The 27,936-nt window shown below is 39.9% G+C and overlaps 1 protein-coding gene across 5 annotated transcripts in view; it reads right to left on the bottom strand.

The window, feature by feature from the left end:
- Nucleotides 1–27,936, bottom strand: part of LOC141779560 (neural-cadherin) — a 183,099-nt gene that overhangs the window by 27,719 nt on the left and 127,444 nt on the right. For all 5 annotated transcript variants that reach the window (XM_074654446.1, XM_074654444.1, XM_074654442.1 and 2 more), the window contains 7 exons: nt 25,832–26,004; nt 21,714–21,881; nt 16,706–16,955; nt 13,829–13,956; nt 13,556–13,742; nt 12,248–12,391; nt 1,756–2,039 (listed from right to left, as the gene is read on the bottom strand). In XM_074654446.1, the coding sequence (XP_074510547.1) occupies nt 1,756–2,039; nt 12,248–12,391; nt 13,556–13,742; nt 13,829–13,956; nt 16,706–16,955; nt 21,714–21,881; nt 25,832–26,004 (1,334 nt within the window). The remainder of the gene's footprint in view (nt 1–1,755; nt 2,040–12,247; nt 12,392–13,555; nt 13,743–13,828; nt 13,957–16,705; nt 16,956–21,713; nt 21,882–25,831; nt 26,005–27,936) is intronic.

The following is a 27,936-nucleotide window of genomic DNA, read 5'->3' on the forward strand; positions in this document are numbered from 1 at the left end:
CTTTCTGAGGCAACTTTTCAGCTCTGGTTCCTTCTTGTCAGGAGGTTAAATATGATATTGTGTTAAACAATGTCACACACACATGTGATGTGTTAGTATGTGGACACTGGATCTGTGCTGAGGTGTCGCTCCGGGCTAATTCACCTCTAAGTTTGCAGCGTGACCAATGCTGTTAGATTTGTCTGTATTAAACCTGATACATTTACACATCTTGTTCATATAAACTGACATTTTTACAATATGCTGGAGGTGCTACTTTCTCATGTTTACATTTTTAACATCTGGACTAGATGGACATCTGATCAGTTCTTTGGGTTTTTTGAGGTTTTTATATCATTCTGTATTTTCCCAGTGGTGTTCCTTTTGTAATGAAATCCCAACATTCAAATTTTAGTCGTATTTTTTAGCGTCAAAATGCTATTTTCCCTTTAAGCCCTCCTAAAAACGTTTCTCCACATGACTTGACGTAGGTACAGTAGGTTGGTAGACGCCACGTTAGTTCAGATCAGAAAGTCGCACAATAACACAAACAAACTAACTGATGGATGCAGCGGTGGAGCAGCAACTGCTGTGTTCTGAGAGGTAAAATTACCGTTTTTGTGAATGGAGTCTGGTGGCTTTGAAGACAGCGATATAACGGCTTCAGTTCCCCGTCAGAAAGGGCTGTCTGATGGCGAGGTAAAGCGGTGAAAATATTATAAATAGTTTTAATTTTGTTACCAAAAACTATGATGAAATATGTTCGTCAACGACATTTTTTTCCATGACTAAGACGAGATGGCACCAACGTCATTTAACACTGACGGTGACGATATCAAACATGCAAAAACAAAAAACGACGAGACTAAAATGTAGTCTAAAAACATAAAAACTTTACCTAAATCTCTCTTTATTTTTGTCACCTTCCACCTTCTCTTCCCCTCTCTGTTACTCTTTGTGCTACTATAATGCATAAAGTTGGCGGTTGGTGGGTCGGGTCAGGGTCGGGTGGTTGAGTAAGACATATTTTTACATGTTGGGTGGGCTGAGTGGCTCATCATTAATGAGCGTCAGCAGTCAGGAGGACTCAAACTAACTGCAAAGCTGCACTCCTAATCATTCAACCTGTGTTTTTCATCAGATAATGAGAAGATAAAATGTCATGTGAAATAAGTTTGACTAAAATGAGAGAAATGTTCAATATAGTCTGATGACTAAACAGGACTAAGATTAAATAAAGAAAATATCAAGAGAGAAAACATTTTGACTAAAATCGAATGACTTTTCGGTGACTAAAACTAGACTGAAACTATGAAGGATGAAAACGACTAAAATGACTAAAACTAATAAACATTTTCGTTTAAAGACTAAGACACATACCGTCCACAGCTGCTTAACCTCGCTGAACTGAAGCGGTTATATCACTCTCTTCAAAGCCACCAGACTACATTCACAAAAACAGTGATTTTACCTCTCCGAACACGGAGTATACACACAACCCCACTTCAAAAAATCCAAACTAACCCTTTCAGTTATTTCCAAACTGAGCACAGCGAACATTGACTCAGCTAGTGCTAGCGTTCACATTATTCATAACCGTATTGATCAGCTTACTATGGTAACCTACATCAATGCTTAACAACACATCAACCCATCCACTCATTAATTGTATCATTATTTTATTTATTTATTTTTTTAATTTTATGTTCTGCTGTGCTGGGTCACACAGGAGCAGAGAAGCCTTTAAAACGACATCATACAAACTCCCTGACTGACCTCCAGCATGAAAACCGGCAGCTGGGTGAGTTCCTCGGTGACGGCGGCGTGGTACTCGGTCTGGCTAAAGACGGGCGCCTCGTCATTGCGATTGACCACTTGAACCACCACCAGCGTCTCGTTCTCCCATTTCCCGTCGGAGGCGACCAGTCGCAGCTCGTAGCGCTGCTCCATCTCGTAGTCCAGCGGCTGAGCCACGAAGATGGTGCCCACCTCGGGCTCCACGTCGAAGGTGCCCATGGTGTTTCCGGAAGTGATCTGGTAGCGCAGCTTGGCGTTGGCACCTGGAGGGAGGAAGTGGAGATCAGTTTGTTGTTGGATTAAATGATCAGCAGGATGTTGAACATCTGGAGGTGAAGGCAGAAGAGGAGGACGACCTAATCGTTGAAGTCGATTGACAGATTTAATTAATCACAGTTTTCATTATAAACATATAGATTTATTTATCTATACACATCACCTTGACCTCTGGTGAATTATGATCAGTATTATATTATATTATTTTTGACATTCTATAACATAAATGATGAGTGATTCGTTAAAAAAAATAGATTAAACAGTGTTAGTTGCAGCCAGACTCTTGACTATTTCACTTTTTTATTTTAAGAAATAAAAGACGTTCACACAGAAGAATATTTGATGTGACATCTACGGTTGACCTGCTATCTCCCCCTAAAGATCCCCTGTACTCCCGTAAAAAAGACAAAAATGGGTCTATTGTCTATCTCAGGGGGTTAACGAAATATTTTATACATGTATGGGTGAAGCCACAGACATGGCCGACATGATCCAAAGTGATTTTTAACAAACTTAACATCCCTTATAATCTCCACAACATGTGCAGATGTTGAGCTGTCCATCATCTGCCAACAGTGGTGCTCTTATTGTGAAAAGAAACTTTTTGAGTGATATTGGAGCAGATTTCCATGCAGAAAAACAAGCGTTTGATTGGCACACACACACACACACACACACACACACACACACACACACACACACACACACACACACACACACACACACAGTGATGACCCGTGTGGACAGCAGCAGCAGATATCAAATATTTGGGAGGAAAACAGGCATCTCTCTCACAGTGGGGCTCATTAGATGCCTCACTCTCCTCCACACCTCCCCTCTCTTACACATAAACCCTTATATACTCAAATTTATGGTTCTCTACACCCTGTCTTTTCCTCGCCTCTCTCCTCGCCATCTTTGATTTCTTCCTCTTCCTTTTCTCTCCTTCTTCACACCAGAATGTGTTACGACCAAATTAATCTGTGCGTCTCTGCAAAATAGCTAACCGCCTAACCTGCTAGCTGGCTGGTCGATGCAGTGGTAGACCAGAAACTCCCGTGTTCTGAGAGGTAAAATTACTGGTTTTGTGAATGGAGTCTGGTGGCTTTGAAGAGAGCGATATAACAGTTCCTCGTCAGAAAGGGCTGTCTGACCGCGAGGTAAAGCGGTGAAAACCTTCTAAATATAGCGTACACTTAAACTGATATTTAGGTGGCTAAAATTTTGTTTTTCTGCTGCTCCCGTCCACAGCCGCTTTACCTCGCCGTCAGACAGCCCTTTCTGACGGGGACCTGAAGCCGTTACATCGGTTATATGAGAGATTCTCTCTATTCTCTCTCCACTGTTCTGTTGACTCCCCCTGGCATTTTGTTCACCATCATCATTTTGTTGAAAAGACATATTTTGTACCATCGACTGCTGTCTCATAACTTTCTGCAAACCGCGGGGTGTCACAAAGTTTAAGCGATAACGCGTTAACCGCAAATTTGTTTTAATGCCACTAACGGTGCATTAACATATTTCTTTTTTTTTAGGTTTGTAACGAGCTCAGTTTTAAAGCTAGAGTGAAGATACTGGCATCATATGAAACTAGAAAGAGGGGAAGGAGGCTAAATAACGCTCCAAACTTACGCTAAATTTTGGCGAGGAAAAACTGGCACGGCCATTTTCAAAGGGGTCCCCTTGACCTCTGACCTCAAGATATGTGAATGTCAATGGGTTCTATGGGTACCCACGAGTCTCCCCTTTACAGACATACCCACTTTATGATAATCACATGCAGTTTGAAGCAAGTCATAGTCAAGTCAGCACACTGACACACTGACAGCTGTTGTTGCCTGTTGGGCTGCAGTTTGCCATGTTATGATTTGATCATATTGTTTTATGCTAAATGCAGTACCTGTGAGGGTTTCTGGACAATATCTGTCATTGTTTTGTGTTGTTAATTGATTTACAATAATAAATATATACATACATTTGCATAAAGCAGCATATTAGCACACTCCCATGTTGATAAGAGGATTAAATACTTGACAAATCTCCTTTTAAGGTACATTTTGAACAGATAAATAATGTGAGATTAATTTGCAATTAATTGCGATTAATCATGGACAATCATGCGATTAATTGCGATTAAATATTTTAATCGATTGACAGCAACGATAGCTTCCTCCATTTTGGATTCCCCTCAAAGATCAGCACTGTGAAGTCAAGTCAATTTTATTGCTATAGCCCAATATCACAAATTCCCTCAATGGGCTGTACAGCATGTGACACACTCTTTCTTTAGACCCTCGATTCAGATAAAGAAAAACCTGAACTTTCTCCTCCTCTCTTCTTGTATTCTTGTCCCCTAAACTCCTCTCTCCTCTGACCCCAACTCCTCCTTTCCTCTCCTCTCCTCTTCTTTCCTGATGAAATGTCGACACACACATGTACAAACACACACACACACTCATACAGATGCATGTTCAGAGCCCAGAGGCGGGTCTGTCGGCGTCCGGCCGGCTCTCTGTTTACCGGCACCAAGGAGACTTTAGGAGACAAACACCATCTGTAGAGACATGGAGGACCTTCATTACGACACCGCAGAGAGTTTGTGTGTGTGTGAGGAAAAGCTTAAGTGCACCGGTCCGTCACAGCCTCTGAGCACGATCCGCCGTGACACTCGCCGAGCGGCTGAGTGTGTTTGTGTGTAAATGTGTGTGAATGTGTGTGAGGGGAGCAGCTCCAGCGGTTTTGTGCCTCCGGCGGCCTCCCTAATGATCAGTCTGGCCATATGGTGTTGCCCTCTTAACACACACACACACACACACACACACACACACACACACACACACACACACACACACACACTGGGGGATAGGGCTGATTTAATTCGAAGTCTAGCAGGAGGCCCAACATTTGAGATTAAGGTCAGATCTGTGCTCCTCGTGAGGTGGACCGGAGGGGAAAGTCGTCCCTGAGCGCCAACTGCAGGTCGACACTCTGAAGGACTTAAACTCATCACTGGAGGAAAAGTTTTATTTCGATTTCATTAGAAAATATATCACATGTTGTGGCCTCAGATGGCTGCAAGAGATACTGCAGCTTTTTGAAATTCAGCTGGCTGCACTGCCCAGAAACTGTGTGGCGATGTCATTAAAGCAGAGTGAGAGTCTTTACGTGAAGCACAGTCGGGTGTAGGTGAGCCCTCAAATTACTCATTTTGTACCTTTGACTTCCTTCAAAGTCCGACACATAACCGAAACCCGAAGAAAGAGTTACGCTTTTTATAAAGGTCATGGGTAAAGCAAGCGTGGCTGAGACAGAACCAGTGGAGGGCGTAAACGTCCTCCACGCTGCGATCAGACTAAACAACATTTATATCTTCCAGATGGTTAAATCATAATTACAACCTGCTGATATATCTAACTAAATAGTAGATGAATGTCTCACATCATCTAAAGTCTGGAAGTCAACGTAATTAAATGCTAATTTAAATCATATATATAATCGCGATTAATCGCATGATTGTCCATAGCTAATTACGATTAATTGCAAATGAATTGCACTTTTATCTGTTAAAAATTTACCTTAATTGGAGATTTGTCAAGTATTTAATACTCAATAATACGCAATAATAATGCAAATTTGTTTTAACGCCACTAATTTCTGTAACGCATTGATGCAACTTGCGATTTTTAGCTTGTGGCGGCTCAGTTTTAATATTTTGGATTAAATTCAAATTGATTTTGTGGGATATTTATGAATTACAGTGGATTAACTTTTTGTAGGTATAGCTATGGACGGTGTATGAGAACAGCCGGATATATTAATACTTATACAAACACCTATTTTTTCCACTAATGTGTACAGAACAGTCCTGTCTATATTTTATTTGTCCAGCTTTGTTGTCCTTGTTCCTAGCTCTAAGTGATGCACTGCAATTCATATATATATTTTTAGTTATATATATATATGTATATATATAAAATCAAATACTTTGCACCACTGCCTTTGTACTAATGATTTGTGTTGATTCATTCTAACTTTTTAGTTTTGGTAGTTTACAGCGATTAGACACACTCTCTCCCCCTCATTATCACTCAACTTCACTGCAGCAGTGTGTGTGTGTGTGTGTGTGTGTGTGTGTGTGTGTGTTACTAAACCCCGGGGCGACACTAAACTGAAACACCAAACTCAGCGGAATTATAAAAACGCCTCTTGATCTCATTACCAGACACTCTTAGTTCGGCAAATTTTCCACTCGGAGGACCAAACGGGATCCAGAAAACACGGCGGGTGACAAAAGCTGCTGCGCCTAATCAGCTTTAGGATGCGCACACACACACACACACACACACACACACACACACACACACACACACACACACACACACACACACACACCCTACCTTTGATTATTCCAACAAATGAAGCTGGAATAAATGCAGGAATGTGTGTTTCTCCTGTAATTGTATTTGTCTGACCTCCAGTTTATATCTGGACAGAAGGTCAGTGGTGCTTCAACACCTGTCAGCTTCAACTGTGGTCATAATGTACCACACACACACACACACACACACACACACACACACACACACACAGCTGCAGCCAAGGTGATGGCGCCATCGCTACAGTCGGAGAATAAAACCTTCAGTTGAATTTACAGCTCACCAAACCTCACCTTCACTCACCTTCACACAAACACACACTGGGCCTCTTGTACATACTAGGGCTGGGACGATCCATGTATCTCCTGATTTGATTCTATCACGATACTTGGGTGCCGATTCAATATGTATTGCGATATTTAAGTATTGTGATTCGATATTGTTGTGATTTTCGTTAACTTTTTTAACACTAGACCATGGGAAATAGTTAAATCATACACTTCTAGGGACTTTTACTTTGGAAAATATCTAAATGAATACAGTAAAAATGTTTGATTTTCAGCATCAGAGATGTCCTGAAGTCAAATATATCAGTCATTTTCAGGAATTATTTATTACATTCTTTCCGGCAACCCAAAAATCAAAGAATAAAGACATTTCTCTCACAAATTAGTGGTATTTTCTTTTTAATTTATAAGGGACATGTAATGTTTTATACTTCTGGTGATTATAATCCAATCAATCTTATTTCCATATATGTATTCTGTATATACAGTTCCCTTTGTTAACACCTTATTTTGAAAACCAGACGTAGTCACACATGTATACTTCCTCTAACTTCTCCAAGGTCGTCTCTAGCTCTCCCGTCAGCTCCGTTCTCTTTATACATCCATGGTCAGCTCCATCGGGGCCGTTTGAATGGATTTAAAGTAAATGTCAGTAACTGGGTGCTCTACAGTTGTAGCGTCGGCCCATTTGACCATGGAGATAAGAGTGACGGCCGGCTTGATCGCACGTTACCCCAATACGATAACGTTTCCTGTCCGTGCCAGAGTTAGCATGCAGCTTTAGCCATGATATCTAGCTCTGCCTTTCCTGCAATGTGTGAAACCCAAAGTGTTTCCATTCTTTACTGGATGTGTAGTGTTTACCACTTTGGATTTAACATGTGAGGGTGCAGGTCGTATCCACGCAGACCCTCCGCCTTTTTCTGTTTCCTCGTTTTGGCTTGCGGCAGTTTGTTTTGGTTGACGGATACGGAACGGATATGGCGTCACGTTACTCAGACTACATTGTAGATGTAGAAGACCTATTTTTTTAAACTTGACCTCGCTGTATAAAATGACCTGTGGTGACCTCTAGGATAATCACAGCCTCATGAAACTTTACAGCCACAAACTAGAGACCTAGAGCATTCAGAGGATGGATGGCTTTACTAGCTAGATTGACAATAAGGAGGTTTCTGAGCAGTTTACACAACAGAAGTGCTCGCCATCCAATCGCCGAAGAAAGCAATTCCTGCAGAAATTTCCAAATGTCAAAAGTTTTTGACACCAAATCACAGCATGGCTTTTTCTATGGTGTTCCTCAAGGTCTTGGTGTCTTAATGTGGTATTCTGGAGGGATTATTGATCATTTTTATCAATTCTACAGTGGTAAAAAATGGTTAAATTTAGCACCAAATCTGTGTAACAAATGGTACAACCTATGAGACATAATAGAGCATGGGAATGACCATCATATACTTCTGTCATAATGTTCTAAGCTCTTATACACTTTCACAATTTATTTAAATTAATGAATTCATGTTTATTTCTTATTAATGACTACAACAACTTGACACAGTGTTGAGCTGCATCTCAAACTAATCTTCAGGTTCTCAGCTTTCAGATGATGTACATCACTTCTATGTGACATCTACTGTTGACCTACTATCTCCTCCTAAAGACCCCCTGTACCCCCCTAAAAAAGACAAAATCGGGTCTATTGAGGGTCTCAGAGGGTTAAACCAGTGGAGGCTCAGCCAGACAGAAAAAGATGCATTTCTTGTGTATAAATGATCACAAGCATGTTTAATGCTCCAGATCTCTGACTCAGCAGGTCTTATGTTTTAGTTAATCTCCCACCTACCTGCCTGTTAGGAAGGTTTGGGGGGTTTAAGCTCAGATGAGTCCCCCCCCCCCGGGTGGTTTGGGGTCGAGGGGTGTTTGTTAATTACCACGGGGAGTCCCTGACGAGACACAAACTGGGGATAAAGCGTCTACTTTTGGGAGGAGATCATCAGCAGTTTGTTATCGTAGCATTTCTTAATCCCATGTTCAGCGTCTTCTTGAAGCTCACAGGGAATAAACACTAAATATAAACACTTCCAACAACAACTGCACGCCAGACAAACAAAAATATATAAAAACAGCAACAGACACCGATTTATACTGAACTGGTAATACAATACAATTACATTTAAACCTCTGAGACTCTGTTGGACAGACTAGATCAGCCATTTGAAGACTTTTTACATATATAATCACAAAAAGACCAAACAGCAGCACTTAATCTGTTGTGTTTCTGTAACCATGGAGATAGCTGTAGCTTCAGCATGTTTAGACAACATGGGAATAAAAAAACAAACAAAAGTGAGACTAAAATATCACAATCTGAACAATAATCAGCTGACTAAAATGTGATTAAACTAATAATCAAAAGACAGATCTTGTATCAAAAATATTTACCATTTTATTTAACCCTTTGAACACAATGCGATGGTCCGCCAGGGCCTAAATTGGTATTTTTGGAGTATTTTCAAATACTAAACTTAAAGGTTATGTAATTCAATAAACCATAGTAATTGATAAATGTATTGAAATGGGACACAAATGATTCTGAATCAACAAAATATTTCTCAACAAAACTAAAAATTTGCAGTTTTTGAAATATGCTAAATTTTTATGAGCAGAGTGCAAAGGCATTGACAGTTTCATTACGTTACATGCGGTAATGACGTCATCACAAGCGCACTATGGAGGACAGAATCGGCCAAAATAAAAAATAAATAAATAAATTACTCGATAAATAAATAAATATGTCATTAAATTTAGCAAAAATATTAAAAATAAATGTAGCCATTAATTAATTGATAAAATGTGACATAAATTGATATATTTCTGTTTTAATTTGCTTCTTTATTTATTTATCTTTGTATTAATTCCCTTATTTATTTACTCTTCTATTTAATTTTTTTCTTTTATTTATTTATTTCTGCATATATTTCTTCACTTATATAAATATATAAACAGACCCTCGCAGATCGCTTAGCAGCTGCCGTCTACAGCGCTCCCCCTCAATACTGGACCAATATAGATTTATATTGCTTTTATTTATTCATTTATGTATTTATTTTTGCATTTATTTTCTCTTTATTTTTGAATGTATGCATTTCAGCATTTATTCATTTATCTATATAAATATATAAAGAGACCCTCACAGCTCGCTCAGCAGCTACCGTCTACAGCGCTCTCCCTCAATACTGGACTAATTTCAGAAATGTTGTCCCCATGGGAAAAATACTCAAGTTACCCTTATAGAGTGTGTTTGTGATGAATCGCTGATCTTCTTCCTGTTGTTTCCCTCCAGTCTCTCTCCTTGTTCCTCTCCTCTCTGTTTGTTTATGAATCAGACTCATAAAGCCCCAAGATGAGAACGAATGTTTGCTCAACGCATTAAATTCCCGCCACTCTGGAGAATTCACGTCTTTACATTCATTTGTTTGCAGTTACACCAGCTGTAAAACTCGCCTCACATTCTGTCTCCCTGTCGATCCGTCATTGCACAAGAAAACTGTAAACACAACTATAGTCAAAGTGGGTCTGTAATGGTGTTCACCTTCCTTTTCTCTTCACAATCAGTCTGATTAACCTGTTTCTTTTTTTCTGTGATGGACAAACCTACAGAAAACTTTTAGGTTTGTATATTTCGTGGTAAAACACTGTCTCACTTTGTGTCATTATTATAAATCACACCATCTTCATGAGTCACACAATGTGTCTGTGAGTCATTCGTGATATTTATAAACTCTTTGATTGCGAATTTTCGCCTCGCTTTACTCGCACAAGTTGAAACGCCAGTATCATTTGTATTCATTTGGTGCTAGACCCCTGCAATGGAAAAGGAGCTTGTCTCCACAGATACCAACAACTTTTCTTTCCTCCATTTCCTCCATCAACCATGGAAGAAATAACCACTGCTGCTGCTTTGTACATGTTGTGGAAGTACCAGATATGTCAGAAAACCAAACTCCGTCGTGTCTGGGTTCATAACATCACCTGGCGGCGAGCTGTATTCACATACAGTGTCATTGCACTGACTGTATCTAGCAGTCACACGTCACTACTGCGGTATGAACCCAAAATAAACAGATTGTGCTGTGATTTAATATCAATAAACAGATCAAAATGATGCTGAAATAACTACATAATGATGTTGATTTGTAAAAAGTCTGAATTCATGCTTTGTCAGGTCTGTTACCAAGACGACAAGCAAACAACTTTTAAAATGCTTGTTTTTTTAATGGAGTTTGCATCAATCATTGCCAGGCTATACTCACATTGTAGCTTTTTTTTCAGATGCAAGATTTATTTCCTCCATTTCTGATTCAACAACATCAGACACGACAAGAGGACAATCTCAACGCTGATGGGCTTTCACGACACCACGTCACACAAATTTCTTGCTTGAGTCGAAATATTTTAACTCCAAAATTGTGCGTGTACACCATAGCGAAAAGTTTGCTTCGAGCTTGGTGTGAACATACCGTCAGACTGTGGCTGTAATTGAATCTTCTTTATCATTACTGTATATTTGTTTTAGTCTCACATGTTGTTAGTGAAGCCTTCAGTGAGTTTGGTCGGCACTGAACAGTTTCTATTTTTAACACGTACAGTAAATGGCGAGACTCTAAAATCTGATCACACTATGAAAGGAAAGTTTGGAGAAAGGAGACAAGCGACGGGGAAGTTTGGGGACCTCCTGAGGGAATCAGTCTGGAATATGAACGCGAAGCCGAGTATGAATGTGGAGAACAGAACAAATAAAGGTTAAAGATTAAAAAAGAGAAGATAAATAATCAGACGTCATTCTTCACTCAAAGTAAAGAAAACCCCCGAGGCTCGGAGCCAACGCCAGCCGCCGTCATTAAGACAGAAAGACAGAAAGAAGCTTGTTTTGTTGTTGTTTTCACATTTTTTTTGCCTCCTGCTGCTTATTGGTTAGAGCGGAGGAGGAAGAGGAGCGAGGAGGGACAAACACAAACAAAGAGACAAACATCAACACTGTCGACCTCAAGGGAGCTACAGCACTCACTAACGAGCTGTGACAGAAAGAGGAGGAGAGGAGAGGAGAGGAGAGGAGAGGAGAGGAGAGGAGAGGAGAGGAGAAAAGAAAAGAAAAGAGGAGAGGAGAGGAGGAGGAGGAGGAGAGGAGAGGAGGAGGAGAGGAGACGAGAGGAGAAAAGAGGAGAGGAGAGGAGAGGAGACGAGAGGAGAGGAGAGGAGAGGAGAGGAGAGGAGAGGAGAGGAGAGGAGAGGAGAAAAGAAAAGAGGAGAGGATGAGAGGAGAGAAGGAGGAGGAGGAGAGGAGAGGAGAGGACAGGAGAAAAGAGGAGAGGAGAGGATATGAGAGGAGACGAGAAGAGAGGAGAGAAGAGGAGAGGAGGGGATAGGAGAGGAGACGAGAGGAGAGAGGATGGAGGAGAGAAGGAGAGGAGGAGAGGAGGAGAGGAGAACAGCTGCCTCCCTCAGACAGACAGAAGAGCCGCTGCGACTCACCCTCGTCCTCGTCGTTGGCGGTGACGGTGATGAGGACAAAGCCGACTTCTTTGTCTTCCTCCACGCTCACCTCGTACACCGGCCGGGCAAACGCTGGGGCGTTGTCGTTGACGTCGGCAATGAAGATCCTGACGTACGCCGTGTCTGAGAGACGAACAGAGAGACTCATGATGAACACAACATCAACACAGGAAGCAGCTGTCGTCACTGTTAGTTGAAAAAGTTAACATTAACCAATGGGAGGAGTAGACGGCTGGCTAACATTAGTTAGCTAGCTAGCTTGTCCGGAGACTGCAAGCTAGCTAGCTAACGCCTGCTCTGCTCTCGGTGAAGTAGTCTCCTAGCGGCGAGGAGTGAGGCAGAGGGACCGTGACCCAGCGCTGTCCGCTGTTGGGCTCATTATATGTAGCATGGTGGAATTAGTAAGGTAGCTAGCTAACTAGCCCGTCACTAAATGAGTCAAATTTAACTTAATGCTTCATCCACACACTCTTGTCACAGCGTAGGAAAGCACAGTGCTATCACCAGATGAGTGACAACTTTGTTCAGCTCATTTTCTGTGTTTCATGACAGTATGGTGGAATTAGCAAGCTAAGCTAGCTAAGTAGCCAGCCGTCCGACCAGCGGGCTGGTGGCCAACGGCAGCGCTGTAAAGATAAATTGAGGGCGTATAAATCTTTGTATGCGTATAGTTAACTATCCTTCAGTAAAGTCAGTCAAAAAGAGAGTCGTACTATATCGGCGAAGCGTTTCAGAGATGGAGAGAAAGAGTTGCTAATAGTTATAATATATTAATAGTAACTGGTAGCAGAAGACTAAATATTAACAACATTTACTCTCCATATCTGAAACGTTTCTCTGATATTGTAGCTCGCTAGAGCCTCGAATCACAGTTTGTCATCTCAAATGTATGTGATATCTGGATTCTGGCACCCAACAACACAGCAAGATGACATTTTAGATGTGTAACTTTAGCCCACTGCTAGTGTTAGCCTCCAGTCTTTCCTTTGTTTAGCCTCCAGCCAACACCGTGATGTCATCATGACGTTGACACAAAAAGGGTCTATAGATGGTCATTTTGGGGGTGAAGAAAAGGTTTTGCACTTTTTTAACAAAAAATTTACATACATTTATTTGTCACAGTATTTCCTCATTATGAGCTTGTTCTGAGTCCAAATATGGTCTTTTACCCCTCAGAGAGACTAAAAGAAACTCTTCCAACTTTTCATTTACTTTGACAGATTCTTTTCTTTTAGTGGCAGCGGAATAATGAGAGAATCAGACAGAGATTTTGTGACTGTGTGTTACCAGTGTTGGGTTGCCCCTGCTGGCCCGGTCTGGACGACTCGGAGCCGTCCTGGGACTGGACCTCGATCAGGTAGGAGGCTTTCTGCTCGCGGTCGAAGGAGGCTCGAGTGACGATGACGCCGCTGCGTGAGTCGATGCTGAAGAACTGCGAGTCCCCACTCTCGTCCTTCAGGATCACATAGTGGACCTGAAGAAGAAGAAGAAGTATGGAGCTGAAGCAGAAGAAGAAGGAGAAGAAGAAGAGGAAGATAATCATGTTTAGGTGTTCCTCACCATCCCGTGCAGACCAGAGTCCAGGTCCGTGGCCGACACCTGAGCCACCGATGTGCCGATCTCGGCTCCTTCAGGGACCGTGGCCTCATAGGTGGACGACAGGAAGAAGGGGACGTTGTCGTTCACGTCTGACGAAGTGAAAGGAAAAAACATTTGTCTAAATTTATCTTTTTGTTGTTGCGGGATCTGGCAGGAGAACACATACAGTCTGTCACGTCCATGAAAGCTGATTAAATTGGATTAAAAACTGACAGAGAAAGACAGAAACAAACAAAGAAAAAAAAAAGGGGAGAAAGAAAGCAGATAGAAGACAGAAGAAAGTTTGTGGTTTTTACACCAGTAAAGAAGATTAAAAAGTGAAGAAAACAGAGACAGACAAAAAGAGAAACGGTCAGAGAGCCGTCAGGAAGTGAAGTTGGACTCCCCTCGCTAATGAAAACCGACTTATTAGTGAGGAATTATCCTCCAAACACCGTGAAGCGTCCACAAAGCAGCTTGTCAGCTCGCTTTCAAGCTCCGCTAAGCCAATTACAGCGTCCGATGTGGGTTTGTTCAAAGCCAATCAAAGTCAGGAAGTGTTTTCTCCTCTTCCCTTCTCTCCACCCGCCTACAGACGCTGACTGGGAAATGAGTCACTGTTGAAAGTGAGGCGGCGTGGAGCTCACGCCACCAGTCGCTGCCGCTCTTTGAGACGACCAGCGATACGAACTATACTTCATTATTCTTCACTGTCATTCTCTTTGTCATCCTCCAGCAGCGTCGCTCATTATAGTTGGTCGCTGCCTGATGGCTTCTTTCCCTCCGCTGGTTACATCTGAACCACGACTTTCATTCATGACAGTAAATGAGCTCCTAATTTTAAAAGAAAGATGGTTTGTGTGTTTTGATTTTATCTACCGTTACTCTATGAGTTAATATGAAGAGTTAAATATTCAGACTAAGGCTGTCAATCGATTAAAATAGTTAATCATGATTAATCTCTCTCTCTTGAAGACAAAAGTCTGTTTGATGAAACTTTTATTCTTCTCACAGTGGAAACAACAGAAACACAACCTTCACCCTGTGACCTTATGACCTTATGACAGAATAACTAAACATATAACATCATGTTACTGATCCTTTCAAATTCAGTGGAGGACGGAACCTGCCAAAATATAAATAAATAAATAAATAAATAAATAAGTGACTCGATAAATAAATAAATTTGTCATTGAATTTGTTAAAAATAATATTATCAATAAATGTAGCCATTAATTAATTGATCAAATGTGACATAAATTGATATTTCTGTATTTCTTCTTTATTTATTTATTTTTGTATTAATTCCCTTATTTATTTACTCTATTCTTTTTATTTATTTATGTATTTATTAATTTATTTTTAATTTTTTTAAATTTATTTTTAAATGTTGAGTGACAGCCCCCTCATTTGCATAATGAGGCAGAATTGCATAAAGAAATGTATAAAAAAAAAGAATATATAAATAAATAAGTTTGGGGAAATAAATAAGGGGTGAAATGCAAAGGGTAAATTTTGCAGAAATAAATAAACCACTGCATAGATAAATATATGCATTTAAAAAAAAAAAAAAAAAAAATACATTCATAAATAAAATGGAAAATTAATCAGAAGAGTAAATAAATAAGGGAATTAATACAAAGATAAATAAATAAAGAAGCAAATTAAAACTGAAATATCAATTTATGTCACATTTTATCAATTAATTAATTAACGGCTACAATTATTTTAATATTATTTTTGCTGCATTTAATGACATTTATTTATTTACTGACTCATTTACTTATTTATTCTTAATATTGGCAGGTTCCGGCCTCCATAATTATAAAAGTTATAAAGTTATAAAATTTACTTCAGATTTTTTTAACTGTACTTTATTTCTATGTTTCTGACTAAGCTGAACGAGGTTCAGACACTGAATGAAGAAGAAGAAGAAGAAGAAGAAGAAGAAAGACGTGAAAAGGATGATGTGGAACGTCCTTGGCCTGATCTTGCAGCAAAAAAACCCACAAAGACTGTGAATAAACAGAAGCGACAGCAGGGCCAAAACTCAGAGAAACTCTCAGTGAAAAGAGAAATCTGAACAGAGAAGCTCAAATGTGCAGGAACAAGAAGACCTGATCAGCTTCCTGTTCTGACAGAGAAGAAAAGGGTTTAAAAAAAAGCTGCTATGAAGACTCCAATCATATAAAACAAAGGATTTTTTAAAGCAAAGCAACATATTTAATTAACTAAATGTAAACCACCATCACAAACCAGCATAAAGAGACGTTTTTTCAGTCCCAGACGACCTTCAACTGGGAGGAACTCCACATTAATGTTTCAAATAGGGCTGTCAATCAATTTAAATAGTTAATCGCGAGATTTTAAAATAGTTAATCATGATTAATCTCAAATTAATCCAACATTTTTTATCTCTTCAAAATGTACCTTAAAGGGAGATTTGTCAAGTATTTAATACTCTTATCAACATGGGAGTGGGCAAAAATTTAGCGTACGTTTGGAATGTTATTTAACCTCCTACACGACAAGCTAGTATGACATGGTGGTACCGATGGATTCATTAGGTTTTCTAGATTCACGCTAGCTTTAAAACTGAGCCCGCTACAACCTAAAAATCCCAAGTTGCGTTAATGCGTTATTATCGCGTTAACTTTGACAGCCCTAACATATTATCATGTCATTGTTAACAGTAAAATAACTATTAACAAAGTTTAATTAACTATCAATTTACATTTATATGACTAAATGTAAAAATAATGGCACTTCAGCTCTATATACAACATGACGGACGCTAGTTCAGACAAAGAATAAGGTGAATAAGAGCACACACAAACACACACACTTCCCCCATCTCACCTGTCACGTTGACATAGACGGTTGTGAATGATGCGAGCGGCACGGCGGCGACGTTCTGCACTCGCACTCTGAGCGTGAAGAAGCGCGTGGTCTCGTAGTCTAGGTTCTCGGCCACCAGGATGGACGCCGAGCTGTCCGCCCGGTTCGGCTTGATGTAGAACCGCACCGGCATGTTGGTCTCCGGCACCTGACCCTCCTCCAGGTTGTAGGTGACCCGGGGGTCACCGAGCGGGGACGTCGCCTTGATGGTCTGGCGGGGAGAGAGATAGAGACAGAGTTGAGGTCATGATGTGTGAATGTGTGTTCACAGTGCAAATCAACAGGAAATGACACAGGGACAAATATTGGTGTCACACACACCTGAGGACAGCCAGGCACGCTGGCCAATGAGATCTCACAGACATGGTGACTTATATCGACACACATCACTCGTTATCCTGCTCCTGAGTAACCATGGCGACATGATTTCAACTCTCTGAATATGAACATTTTTTGGGACATTTTTCGCTGCTTTTTCAGACATTTTTTCACACATTTTTTGGACAAATGTCAAACTTTTCTTCTGCCTTTCTTTTGCCTTTTTTTGGACATTCTTCAGCTTTTTTTCTGACTTTTTTCAGACATTTTTTTTGACAAATGTCAGACTTTTCTTCTGCCTTTCTTTGGCCTTCTTTTGGACATTTCTCAGCCTATTTTCAGAAAATGTTCAGCCTTTTTTCCCCAGACATTTTTCTCACAAAATTAAAAATGTTTCTCTGTGGGGACACAGCACTTCATCTCTGATCTATATTTCTGAGTGGCAAAGCAATAACAGCTTATTGCAGGAGCATCTTTTTAAAAGTTGTTGGATTCTGGATTTTAATTATGGAGAATATAAACAGGAATCATCACTCAGACTTATAACAGAGAGATTATCAGATAGCTCATATACAACTGCAGCTCCTCAAACCTCTGTGTGGATTTCTCTTCGGCTTCAAGTTTATATCTTTAATTCTACAAAGCAAATTTATCTCCACATGTGTAACAATAATTCCCACATCTCATTCCAAACCAGAGAATAAGACTCCCGTCCTGGTTCACGCTGAACTCACGTCAGCACGCAGCTGTTTGCTGTCAACAGCGAGGTCGTTCGTCTTCATAACGGTTTCGACGGCTTTACCGTTTCCCAGATCCATAAACCATAACACTCACTAAAAATATGACACGCTAAGATACACAACTGCGTTAAGAAGAATGCATCGTTCCAACGGTCGGATCTGCTCTTCAGTCCTTCTATGGAAAAGGAGAAAAATCCAACACCTAAAAAGGTTTCTGCTCCGTTGATGCTGGTTGTGTGAATCTGTTGGAAAATATGTGTGTGTGTTGTCCTGACCTGTGCATCAAGAGCTTTTAAGACTCATGTTATTCTCCTGGCTGCAGTTTGAGCTGACCTTACAGAGTGTGTGTGTTTGGGAAGAAGTGTGTTTTCCACGGCTGAGTGATGCCACCTCACTTTATTGTACTGAGACTATATGACCTTTACTCTCTCTCTGTTTCCATATATCCCTGGACATTTTACTGATTCATGCCACTTCACTGCGACTGATTTTTAAATAAAACCTCTGGATTATTTGTCACATTAACCCTCCATGTATTATCACAATCCAGCCTGTTGATTCTCAATGTTTATTGTGGATATTTTCCACCAGAGGCAACATGCTTCCTCACAGCGACACTCTGAGTGAGAAATGCTGTCCACAACTTCAAACACTGAAACGCTCTCAGAGACGCCCCTCACTTCCATGTCTTTACTCGCCACTTAGCATGTTAGGAAGGCAACACTCATAAACACAGGGGGATACAAAGACACACCAGCATCACAGTTCAGTCTATTCGTCCATTTTCTGCTGCTTATTCTGGCTGCTAGGCAGTAATCCAGACATCCCTCTCCGCTACAACATTTTCCAGCTCTTCCCGAGGTGTTCCCAAACCACATAATCCCTCCAGCATGTTGGGTTCATACTTGCCAACCTTGAGATCTTAAAAATAGGGAGGATTTCAAAACCAAAGCGGGGGGTCTGATGCACACTTGCCAACCCTCACGATTTTCCCGGGAGACTCTCGTTTTTCAGTGCTCTCTCCCGGGTCACAATTGTCCCGTATTTCTCCCGATTTATGACAAATTTTCGCCCCTGTTTTTCCTTTTCGTTATCTATTTTTCATCGCCAAAATGTTGTGTAATTTTTTAGCATTATTTAACCTCCTTTACGAAAAGCTAGTATGACATGGTTGGTGCCAATAGATTCCCTAGTTTTTCTAGTTTCATATGTTACCATCTTCACTCCAGCTCTGCAGTACTGACAAGAAATAATGGTCTTTTTTTTGCACAGGCCGTATTGAAATGACTTTCGTTGAAAACATGTCTGATGCAGTGGATTAACATGTCACACTTCCCAGATCTGACAGTACAATTTCTCCTCTTCTTCCCCCTGCTCTTCCTCCCTTCCTCTTTCCTCTCCTCTGCTGTGTTAATTGCACTGAGGAGGGAACTGTTGATTTAAATATAGCAGCGTTAATAAGGTTTGTTAATTACATTGTTAACGAGGTGGAAGGAGGGAGACGCTGCAGAGCTGCTGTGTGTGTGTGTGTGTGTGTGTGTGTGTGTGTGTGTTAAATCTCCATATCAATCCGCTGTAATCATCTCCTGCTTACGTAGAATTATTTTATGTTTTGCTCACCACATGTTTAAGAACTTCTTCCCTGCTCAGTGACAGTTTGACTTTTGAAGTACGGAAGTTAAGTGACAAATAAATCAACGTTGACTTGGGCTGTATTCGAGACTGCATTCTATACTAGTAGTACGTACTGATTTGGGCAAAATGTAGCATGCAGTATGCAAACAAAGGCAAAATCTACAGTATGTCAAAAGTACCCGGATGTCGTACTGATTTGAAAAAAAATCTCCAATATCCATTGGACCAGTCTACTGTATCCCACAATGCAAAGTGCTGGAACGGTACAGTCTACGGTTACAACAACAACAGCAGCCAATCACTCGTTTTTTAAATTTTTCGTAGCTATTTCATCACTAAATTCCCTTCTGAACATTTTTGAGGCAAGAAATGAACTGTGTAGGTTTTGTTTATTGACAGTTTTGCGATATAAGAAGGCGAATCGAACATTTGCTCCAACGTTTTCGGAGTTTAGAAGCTTCACAAACTACCGTAACAGCTAGCTAGTGCCTGCCGGGGTTGATACCTCGCCAGCCGGGCAGTCACGCTCACAGACCGCTTTGAGCTGTCTGGAGCTCTCTAGAGACCGGTCTAAAGACGAGGCCACAGCTATCGCTGGCGTGGAGGCATAAAAAGGCTCAGTCATTTCCTAAAACAACTGCTCACTGTAGCTTTAATCAAACCAACAGGAGGAAATAGTACATTTGTTTGGGACTATTTTCAGCGGCGGATTAATCCATATTTGGTGCTCTAGTGAGTATTTGTGGCAGGAGGACGGTGTACTGTATGTGTGATTGAGTCAAAATAAACTACAGGTAAATTGAGACACTTGAAGCCACCGTCCATCTTCTGCCTCCTCCTCCCTTCTTCTCCTCCTCCCTCCCTCCATCACACAGCCTCTGTCAGGTTAAACACAGTCTTTAAGTGTCTGTTTTTCTGAGGTGATGAGAGTCCATTGTGATGCTCCGACAGCAGGTGTAATTATCTCTCTCTCTCCTGTCAATCATCTCAGACAGATGGAGCTGTGGGTGGGACAACCTCCAATCACCACCATCATCATCATCAGTCATCATCATTACCATCAGTCTTTCTGTCTTTTCAGTGATGAAAAGAAGGATTAAATAGAACAGGGACACGCTCAAACACACTCTCGTCCTACAACTGCTTGAAAACTGACTAACCTCCATGAAATCGAGCAGCTCGAGGGAAAAGAAAACTCCTCCACCTTCTAAACCATCCGCACAGGAAAAGAGAGTAAATTAGGATGGAGGGATCAAAAGAGGAAAAAGATCACCAGAGGTATGCAGGCAAGGTGGTTGGTTAGAGGGAGTCAGGTGAGACCGACTCGGGGTGCATTTGTTGTTTGCTCGGCAGAAAATGTTTGGAAGCGCTTGGCTAAACGTGCTGACACCAAGAGAGAGTGGAAAAGATGGATGGAGGACAGGGAGTAGAGAGGGATGAAGAGTGTTTCAAGCCTCCTCTCTGATGTGAAGGAGGATGTAAACCAGATTCCTGCAGGAGGTTTAAATATTCTGTTCGTCGATGTATCGTTTGTATGTTTACAGATCTCTTTAAAATTCATCAAACCACCTCCAATGTATGGAGGACGGAACCTGCCAAAATCAAAAATAAATTAATAAATAAATGAGAGACTCAATTAATAAATAAATGTTATTAAATGCAGCAAAAATAATATTAAAAATGTATGTAACCATTAATGAATTGAGTAACAGCCCCTTCATTTGCATAATGAGGCAGAAATGTAAAAAGAAATGTATAAAGAAAAGAATACAGAAATAAATATGATTGGGGAAATAAATAAGGGGTGAAATACAAAAGGTAAATCATGCAGAAATAAATAAATGCATACATTTAAAAATAAATATGAAAATAAATGCAAAAATAAATAAATACAAATTAAATGCAAAAAAAATAAATAATAAATTCAAAAATAGATAAATATATTTAAAAACAATAAGAATAAATACATAAATATATAAAAGGGAAAATTAAACAGAAGTGTAATAAAGAAGGGAATTAATACAAAGATAAATAAATTAAGAAGCAAATTAAAACAGATATATCAATTTATGTCACATTTTATCAATTCATTAATAACTACATTTATTTTTTTATATTATTTTTGCTACTTTTAATGCCATATTTATTTATTTATTGAGTCATTTATTTTTTATTTTGGCAGGTTCCATCCTCCATACAAAGGTGGATCTGCACCAAAAAAGTCTCTTAATATCTAACTATTGGTCTAATACAGACAGCAAAGTCCTGTTACTCACCACTATCTTGGCGTCTCGCACGGTGTTTTCCGGCACGGTGACCCAGTACTCGGGCTGCTCCCAGTGCGGCGGCTGGTTGTGGACGTTTGTGATGATGACGGTCAGCTCCACGGAGCTGCTGCGGTTCCCTCCGTCTGACGCCACGATCTGCTGGTTGATCCTGGACGTCTGCGGGGAGACGCACAGAGAGATGTTCTTTTATTATCTCATCTCAGGTTTATTAAGATTCAGGGGAGAATATTTGTCCAGTCATCTTTCATGACTTTTATAAAACTGCAGGAACAAATAAAAAAAACTAAGGATTTTTCTTAATTCTTAAAGTTTGCGATCAAAACTTGGTCTTGTTATCATCAAAGTCAGATTTTAATGATCATGCAGTTGTTTGACAGCTATGAAAGGCCACTGAACACGTGTAAAATCCATAAATATTAAAGCAGAGAAGAAGAAAACATTGTTGATCGTTTGGGAGGCGGTAAACCTGCCTTTACTAAATTATTGACTGAAGTGTCGTTTAAGAGATCAATGGCAGTGAGAGGCAGAGAAGAAGAAGAGGATGACAGCCACAGAAGAAGAGGAAGAGTCGGCTTCATTCATATCAGACGTTTGTTTGAATCTGACAGATTCGCTTCACTGTGGATTTTCAGTTCGACTTTGTTGAGAAGACAAACACACAGAATCATGACAATCATTTAACTTTGAAGACAAAAGTCTGTTTGATGAAACTTTTATTCTTCTCACAGTGGAAACAACAGAAACACAACCTTCACCCTGTGACCTTATGACCTTATGACAGAATAACTAAACATATAACATCATGTTACTGATCCTTTCAAATTCAGTGGAGGACGGAACCTGCCAAAATATAAATAAATAAATAAATAAATAAATAAGTGACTCGATAAATAAATAAATTTGTCATTGAATTTGTTAAAAATAATATTATCAATAAATGTAGCCATTAATTAATTGATCAAATGTGACATAAATTGATATTTCTGTATTTCTTCTTTATTTATTTATTTTTGTATTAATTCCCTTATTTATTTACTCTATTCTTTTTATTTATTTATGTATTTATTAATTTATTTTTAATTTTTTTAAATTTATTTTTAAATGTTGAGTGACAGCCCCCTCATTTGCATAATGAGGCAGAATTGCATAAAGAAATGTATAAAAAAAAAGAATATATAAATAAATAAGTTTGGGGAAATAAATAAGGGGTGAAATGCAAAGGGTAAATTTTGCAGAAATAAATAAACCACTGCATAGATAAATATATGCATTTAAAAAAAAAAAAAAAAAAAATACATTCATAAATAAAATGGAAAATTAATCAGAAGAGTAAATAAATAAGGGAATTAATACAAAGATAAATAAATAAAGAAGCAAATTAAAACTGAAATATCAATTTATGTCACATTTTATCAATTAATTAATTAACGGCTACAATTATTTTAATATTATTTTTGCTGCATTTAATGACATTTATTTATTTACTGACTCATTTACTTATTTATTCTTAATATTGGCAGGTTCCGGCCTCCATAATTATAAAAGTTATAAAGTTATAAAATTTACTTCAGATTTTTTTAACTGTACTTTATTTCTATGTTTCTGACTAAGCTGAACGAGGTTCAGACACTGAATGAAGAAGAAGAAGAAGAAGAAGAAGAAGAAAGACGTGAAAAGGATGATGTGGAACGTCCTTGGCCTGATCTTGCAGCAAAAAAACCCACAAAGACTGTGAATAAACAGAAGCGACAGCAGGGCCAAAACTCAGAGAAACTCTCAGTGAAAAGAGAAATCTGAACATCCATCCATCCATCTGCAACCGCTTATCCCGTTAGGGGTCGCGGGGGGGCTGGAGCCGATCCCAGCCGACATTGGGCGAAGGCAGGGTACACCCTGGACAGGTCGCCAGTCCATCGCAGGGCTGACATAGAGACAGACAACCATTCACGCTCACACTCACACCTACGGGCAATTTAGAGTCCACAATTAACCTGCATGTCTTTGGACTGTGGGAGGAAACCGGAGTACCCGGAGAAAACCCACGCCAACACGGGGAGAACATGCAAACTCCACACAGAAGGGTCCCAAGCCGGATTCGAACCTGCAACCCTCTAGCTGTGAGGCGCCAGTGCTAACCACTGCACCACCGTGCAGAGAAGCTCAAATGTGCAGGAACAAGAAGACCTGATCAGCTTCCTGTTCTGACAGAGAAGAAAAGGGTTTAAAAAAAAGCTGCTATGAAGACTCCAATCATATAAAACAAAGGATTTTTTAAAGCAAAGCAACATATTTAATTAACTAAATGTAAACCACCATCACAAACCAGCATAAAGAGACGTTTTTTCAGTCCCAGACGACCTTCAACTGGGAGGAACTCCACATTAATGTTTCAAATAGGGCTGTCAATCAATTTAAATAGTTAATCGCGAGATTTTAAAATAGTTAATCATGATTAATCTCAAATTAATCCAACATTTTTTATCTCTTCAAAATGTACCTTAAAGGGAGATTTGTCAAGTATTTAATACTCTTATCAACATGGGAGTGGGCAAATATGCTGCTTTATGCAAATGTATGTGTATATTTATTATTTGAAATCAATTAAAAACACAAAACAATGACTAATATTGTCCAGAAACCCTCACAGGTACTGCATTTAGCATAAAGAAATATGCTCAAATCAAAACATGGCAAACTGCAGCCCAACAGGCAACAACAGCTGTCAGTGTGTCAGTGTGTTGACTTGACTATGACTTGCCCCAAACTGCATGTGATTTATTTAGCCTCCTTCTCGACAATCTAGTATGACATGGTTGGTACCAATGGATTCTTTAGGTTTTCTAGTTTTGTACGATACCAGTATCTTCACTCTAGCTTCAAAACAGAGCCGCTTCAACCTAAAAATCGCAAGTTGCGTTAATGCGTTAAAGAAATTAGTGGAGCTAAAACGGATTTGCGGTAACGTGTTATTATCACGTTCACTTTGACAGCCCTACAAAGAACATATGTAGCTTAGAAGTGAAAGTGAATTGTTCGTTCCACTGCAACAACAGTGGATTTTTGGACCGAAAGCGACTACCGGACACCAGTAAAACGTCTGCATACAAAGTGTCGTACAAAAGTAAAACTAAATTAATTCTATTCTATTGTCATATTCTACCAAAATGGCCTGTGTTGAACAATAAAATATTATAAATATAACATTTCAGTCCAAATTGCTGTTGTACAAAAAAACACCAGAGTTTTGTGTCTTTGCTTTCTTAATTGCCAGTGATACATGATACATCCGGACGGTGAAGAAGAATTGATTTCCGGTTTAACAAGTTGATTTTTTTGGGGGTTCATTAATTATGGTACCGGATCGGTGCATAGACTGGCGTACTCGCCAATACCCGATACCGAATTTTATGCCGTATTGGACACATTTCCAATACTAGTATCCGTATCGGAACAACTCTATATCCGATCACAAGTGGTCACTCAAGTCACATATTAATGCAAGGTATGAAAAGGGCCTTTGATTCTGAGGAGCTGACTCCACAGCCTGATGTTGATGTTTCGGGTCACTGAAACAGAAACAACGAGACGAGTGTCTGGGTGAAAAAGACTGAATCCTTATCTGGATTTGTCTGAAAACGACATCAGTCTCCTCCGTCTTGGTGTAAATTCCTTCATTCCTTTCCTCTCTAGTGCCGTCCCTCAGTTTGGAATAATATTTGTAAACATATGGAAATACTTCGGGGAAAAAACTGAACAACAGGAAACCTTAGCAGGAAGTCGAGAGCTACAAGTCTACATACAAGATACAGACAAACACAAACACACACAAACACACCTAGAACCACCAGAACACACACACGTTCCCTCAGTGGATGCATAGCAAACATGTTGTCTGTTATGAAGCAGCGCAGCGCTCTGCATCCATGTATATTTATATATACTGAGACTTTCATCAAGGGAGCAGCAGACGAGCTGATACATGAATACATTACATGAGTACTGTGTTTGAGTGTACTTCTACCTCTGTGAGGACCACATTCAGAGTTTTAGACCGTGAGAATGAGGACACTTTTAAAAAGTAAGGACACTTCAGCAATGTCTCTGACCTGTGAGATGGGGTAGTTGACGTAAATCCAGCCAGTACTAGGGTTGATGTGCAGGTACGCTGGCTTCTGATTGGACAGGGAGTAGGTGATGGCCGCGTTGCTCCCCTGGTCGTCATCGTGTGCCGCCGCTCGCAGGAAACTAGTTCCTACTGGAGTGTCCTCCCGCAGGAAGTCTGAGAGGAGAAGAGGTTCACTGTCAGGGAGGGACGATATACTACTGGTACTGCTGGTGTTACTGGTACTACTGGTGCTGCTGGTACTGTTGGTACTACTGGGACTGCTGGTACTGCTAGTTCTACTGGTACAACTGGTACTACTGGTACGACTGGTACTACTGGTACTGCTACTGGTACTACTGGAGTGTCCTCCCGCAAAAAGTCTGAGAGGAGGAGACTTTTACTGGTAATACTACTGTCATTACTTTTTGTACTATGACTTCTGGTACTACTGGTACTACTCGTACTGCTGATACTGCTGGTGCTGGTACTACTACTGTCATTTCTATTTATACTATGATTTCTGGTACTACTGGTACTATTGGTACTGCTGCTACTGTCATTATTATTTGTAGTACGACTACTGGTACTACTGGTACTGCTGTTATTACTGGTACTACAGGTACTGCTACTGGTACTACTACTACTACTACTGTCACTGCTATATGTACCATGACTTCTAGTGCTACTGCTGCAAATACTCCAACTGTGTTACTACATTGCTACTGCAAACACTGCTATTTTTTAAACTATTTAGAACTTTTGAAAGTTTCTAATTGTGAAATTTGTCTTTGTGGTGTGTTATTAATTACAGCACCACCATATTTAAATCTGTCACATGACACGCCTCCATCAGGTATCCATGACGACTGACATCAGATTCTGACTGAAGCTTGAGTCTAAAGGGTGTACACTCTGAACTGCATTAAATGCGACTGAACACAATGAAACATCATGTTCTGTGATGGTAAGCAGATATTATAATAATGGGAACACGGCGTTGTGTCGTGTCAGCAGCGTGTCACCTCATTTTGTCGTTTCTGGGTCTCACTCTGCAACGTCAACACATACATTTTTAAATTTATGAATATAACCTCCAATCCTGCTGACTGTGATGAGCGTCGGTGCTGATCAGACAACAAAAACACGACAAGCAGCGAGGAGGTCCGCCGCACATTTCCCTCTGTAATACTGCGTTTCAAGCATTATGTCAATAATAATGTCCTCCTGACATCTGTGGGTATCTGAATACATTTCAGCTGCATAACCACGTTAGGTCCTGCTGAGTCTAATGAGCGTCACACAGAAACATCCAAGAGCAAACGCAAGGTTTACTTCGACAAACAAGACCTTTCTTTCTTTGGCTGCAGTATTTATTTAATAACATCTCTTTTTTAATTCTGTCTTGCAGATGAGTTTTTGTTAAAAAACCCACTTTCAAAATCATGGGTCACGAAAATTTCAAAAAGTAACAACGAGCAATTTTGAAATAAAAAGTAGCGCCAATTAGCAATATATTTTTGTAAAGTAAAAATGAAACCAGGGTAACACGTTATAATAATCATCATTTATAAATGGTAAATTGATAGTTAATTAAACTTAGTATAATTATTGTTTTGGGAGCAAATGTGATCAAAACTCTGCTCTATTTGGGGCACTGATGCCGGGACATTTCATAGTAGCGCATCCCACAATGATTAAAGATGTTGCCGGTGTGTGGGAATACAGTACAAAGAAAACAGCTGGCACAGGTGTTTCGACGAGGTCATATAGTGTGTGGTGCCCTTAAGGGGTTTCAATAGCGGGTAATCCTCGACATATTTAAAACATTCAAAACACCTTAATGAAAGGAAAATACAAGATTTTCACCCAACAGCCACAAGATTGTTGTTACGGTGATAAAGTTTGGTGAAGACTCATGTCGGTTGCAAATATTGCCATGTAAAATGAAGGCATCTTAATTTCGCACAAAGCCTACAGCGCTGAGGGGGAGGAAGTAACAAAAATTAAGAGATAAAAATGGCGGTATTGAAGATGTATCATGTAAATGGAAAAAAATGGAGCCGTAAAAGCAGATGTGAAATGAAAGATGGAGTGACAAATTATAAA

Source organism: Sebastes fasciatus, chromosome 12 (assembly GCF_043250625.1).
Source record: "Sebastes fasciatus isolate fSebFas1 chromosome 12, fSebFas1.pri, whole genome shotgun sequence".
NCBI lineage: Eukaryota > Metazoa > Chordata > Actinopteri > Perciformes > Sebastidae > Sebastes > Sebastes fasciatus.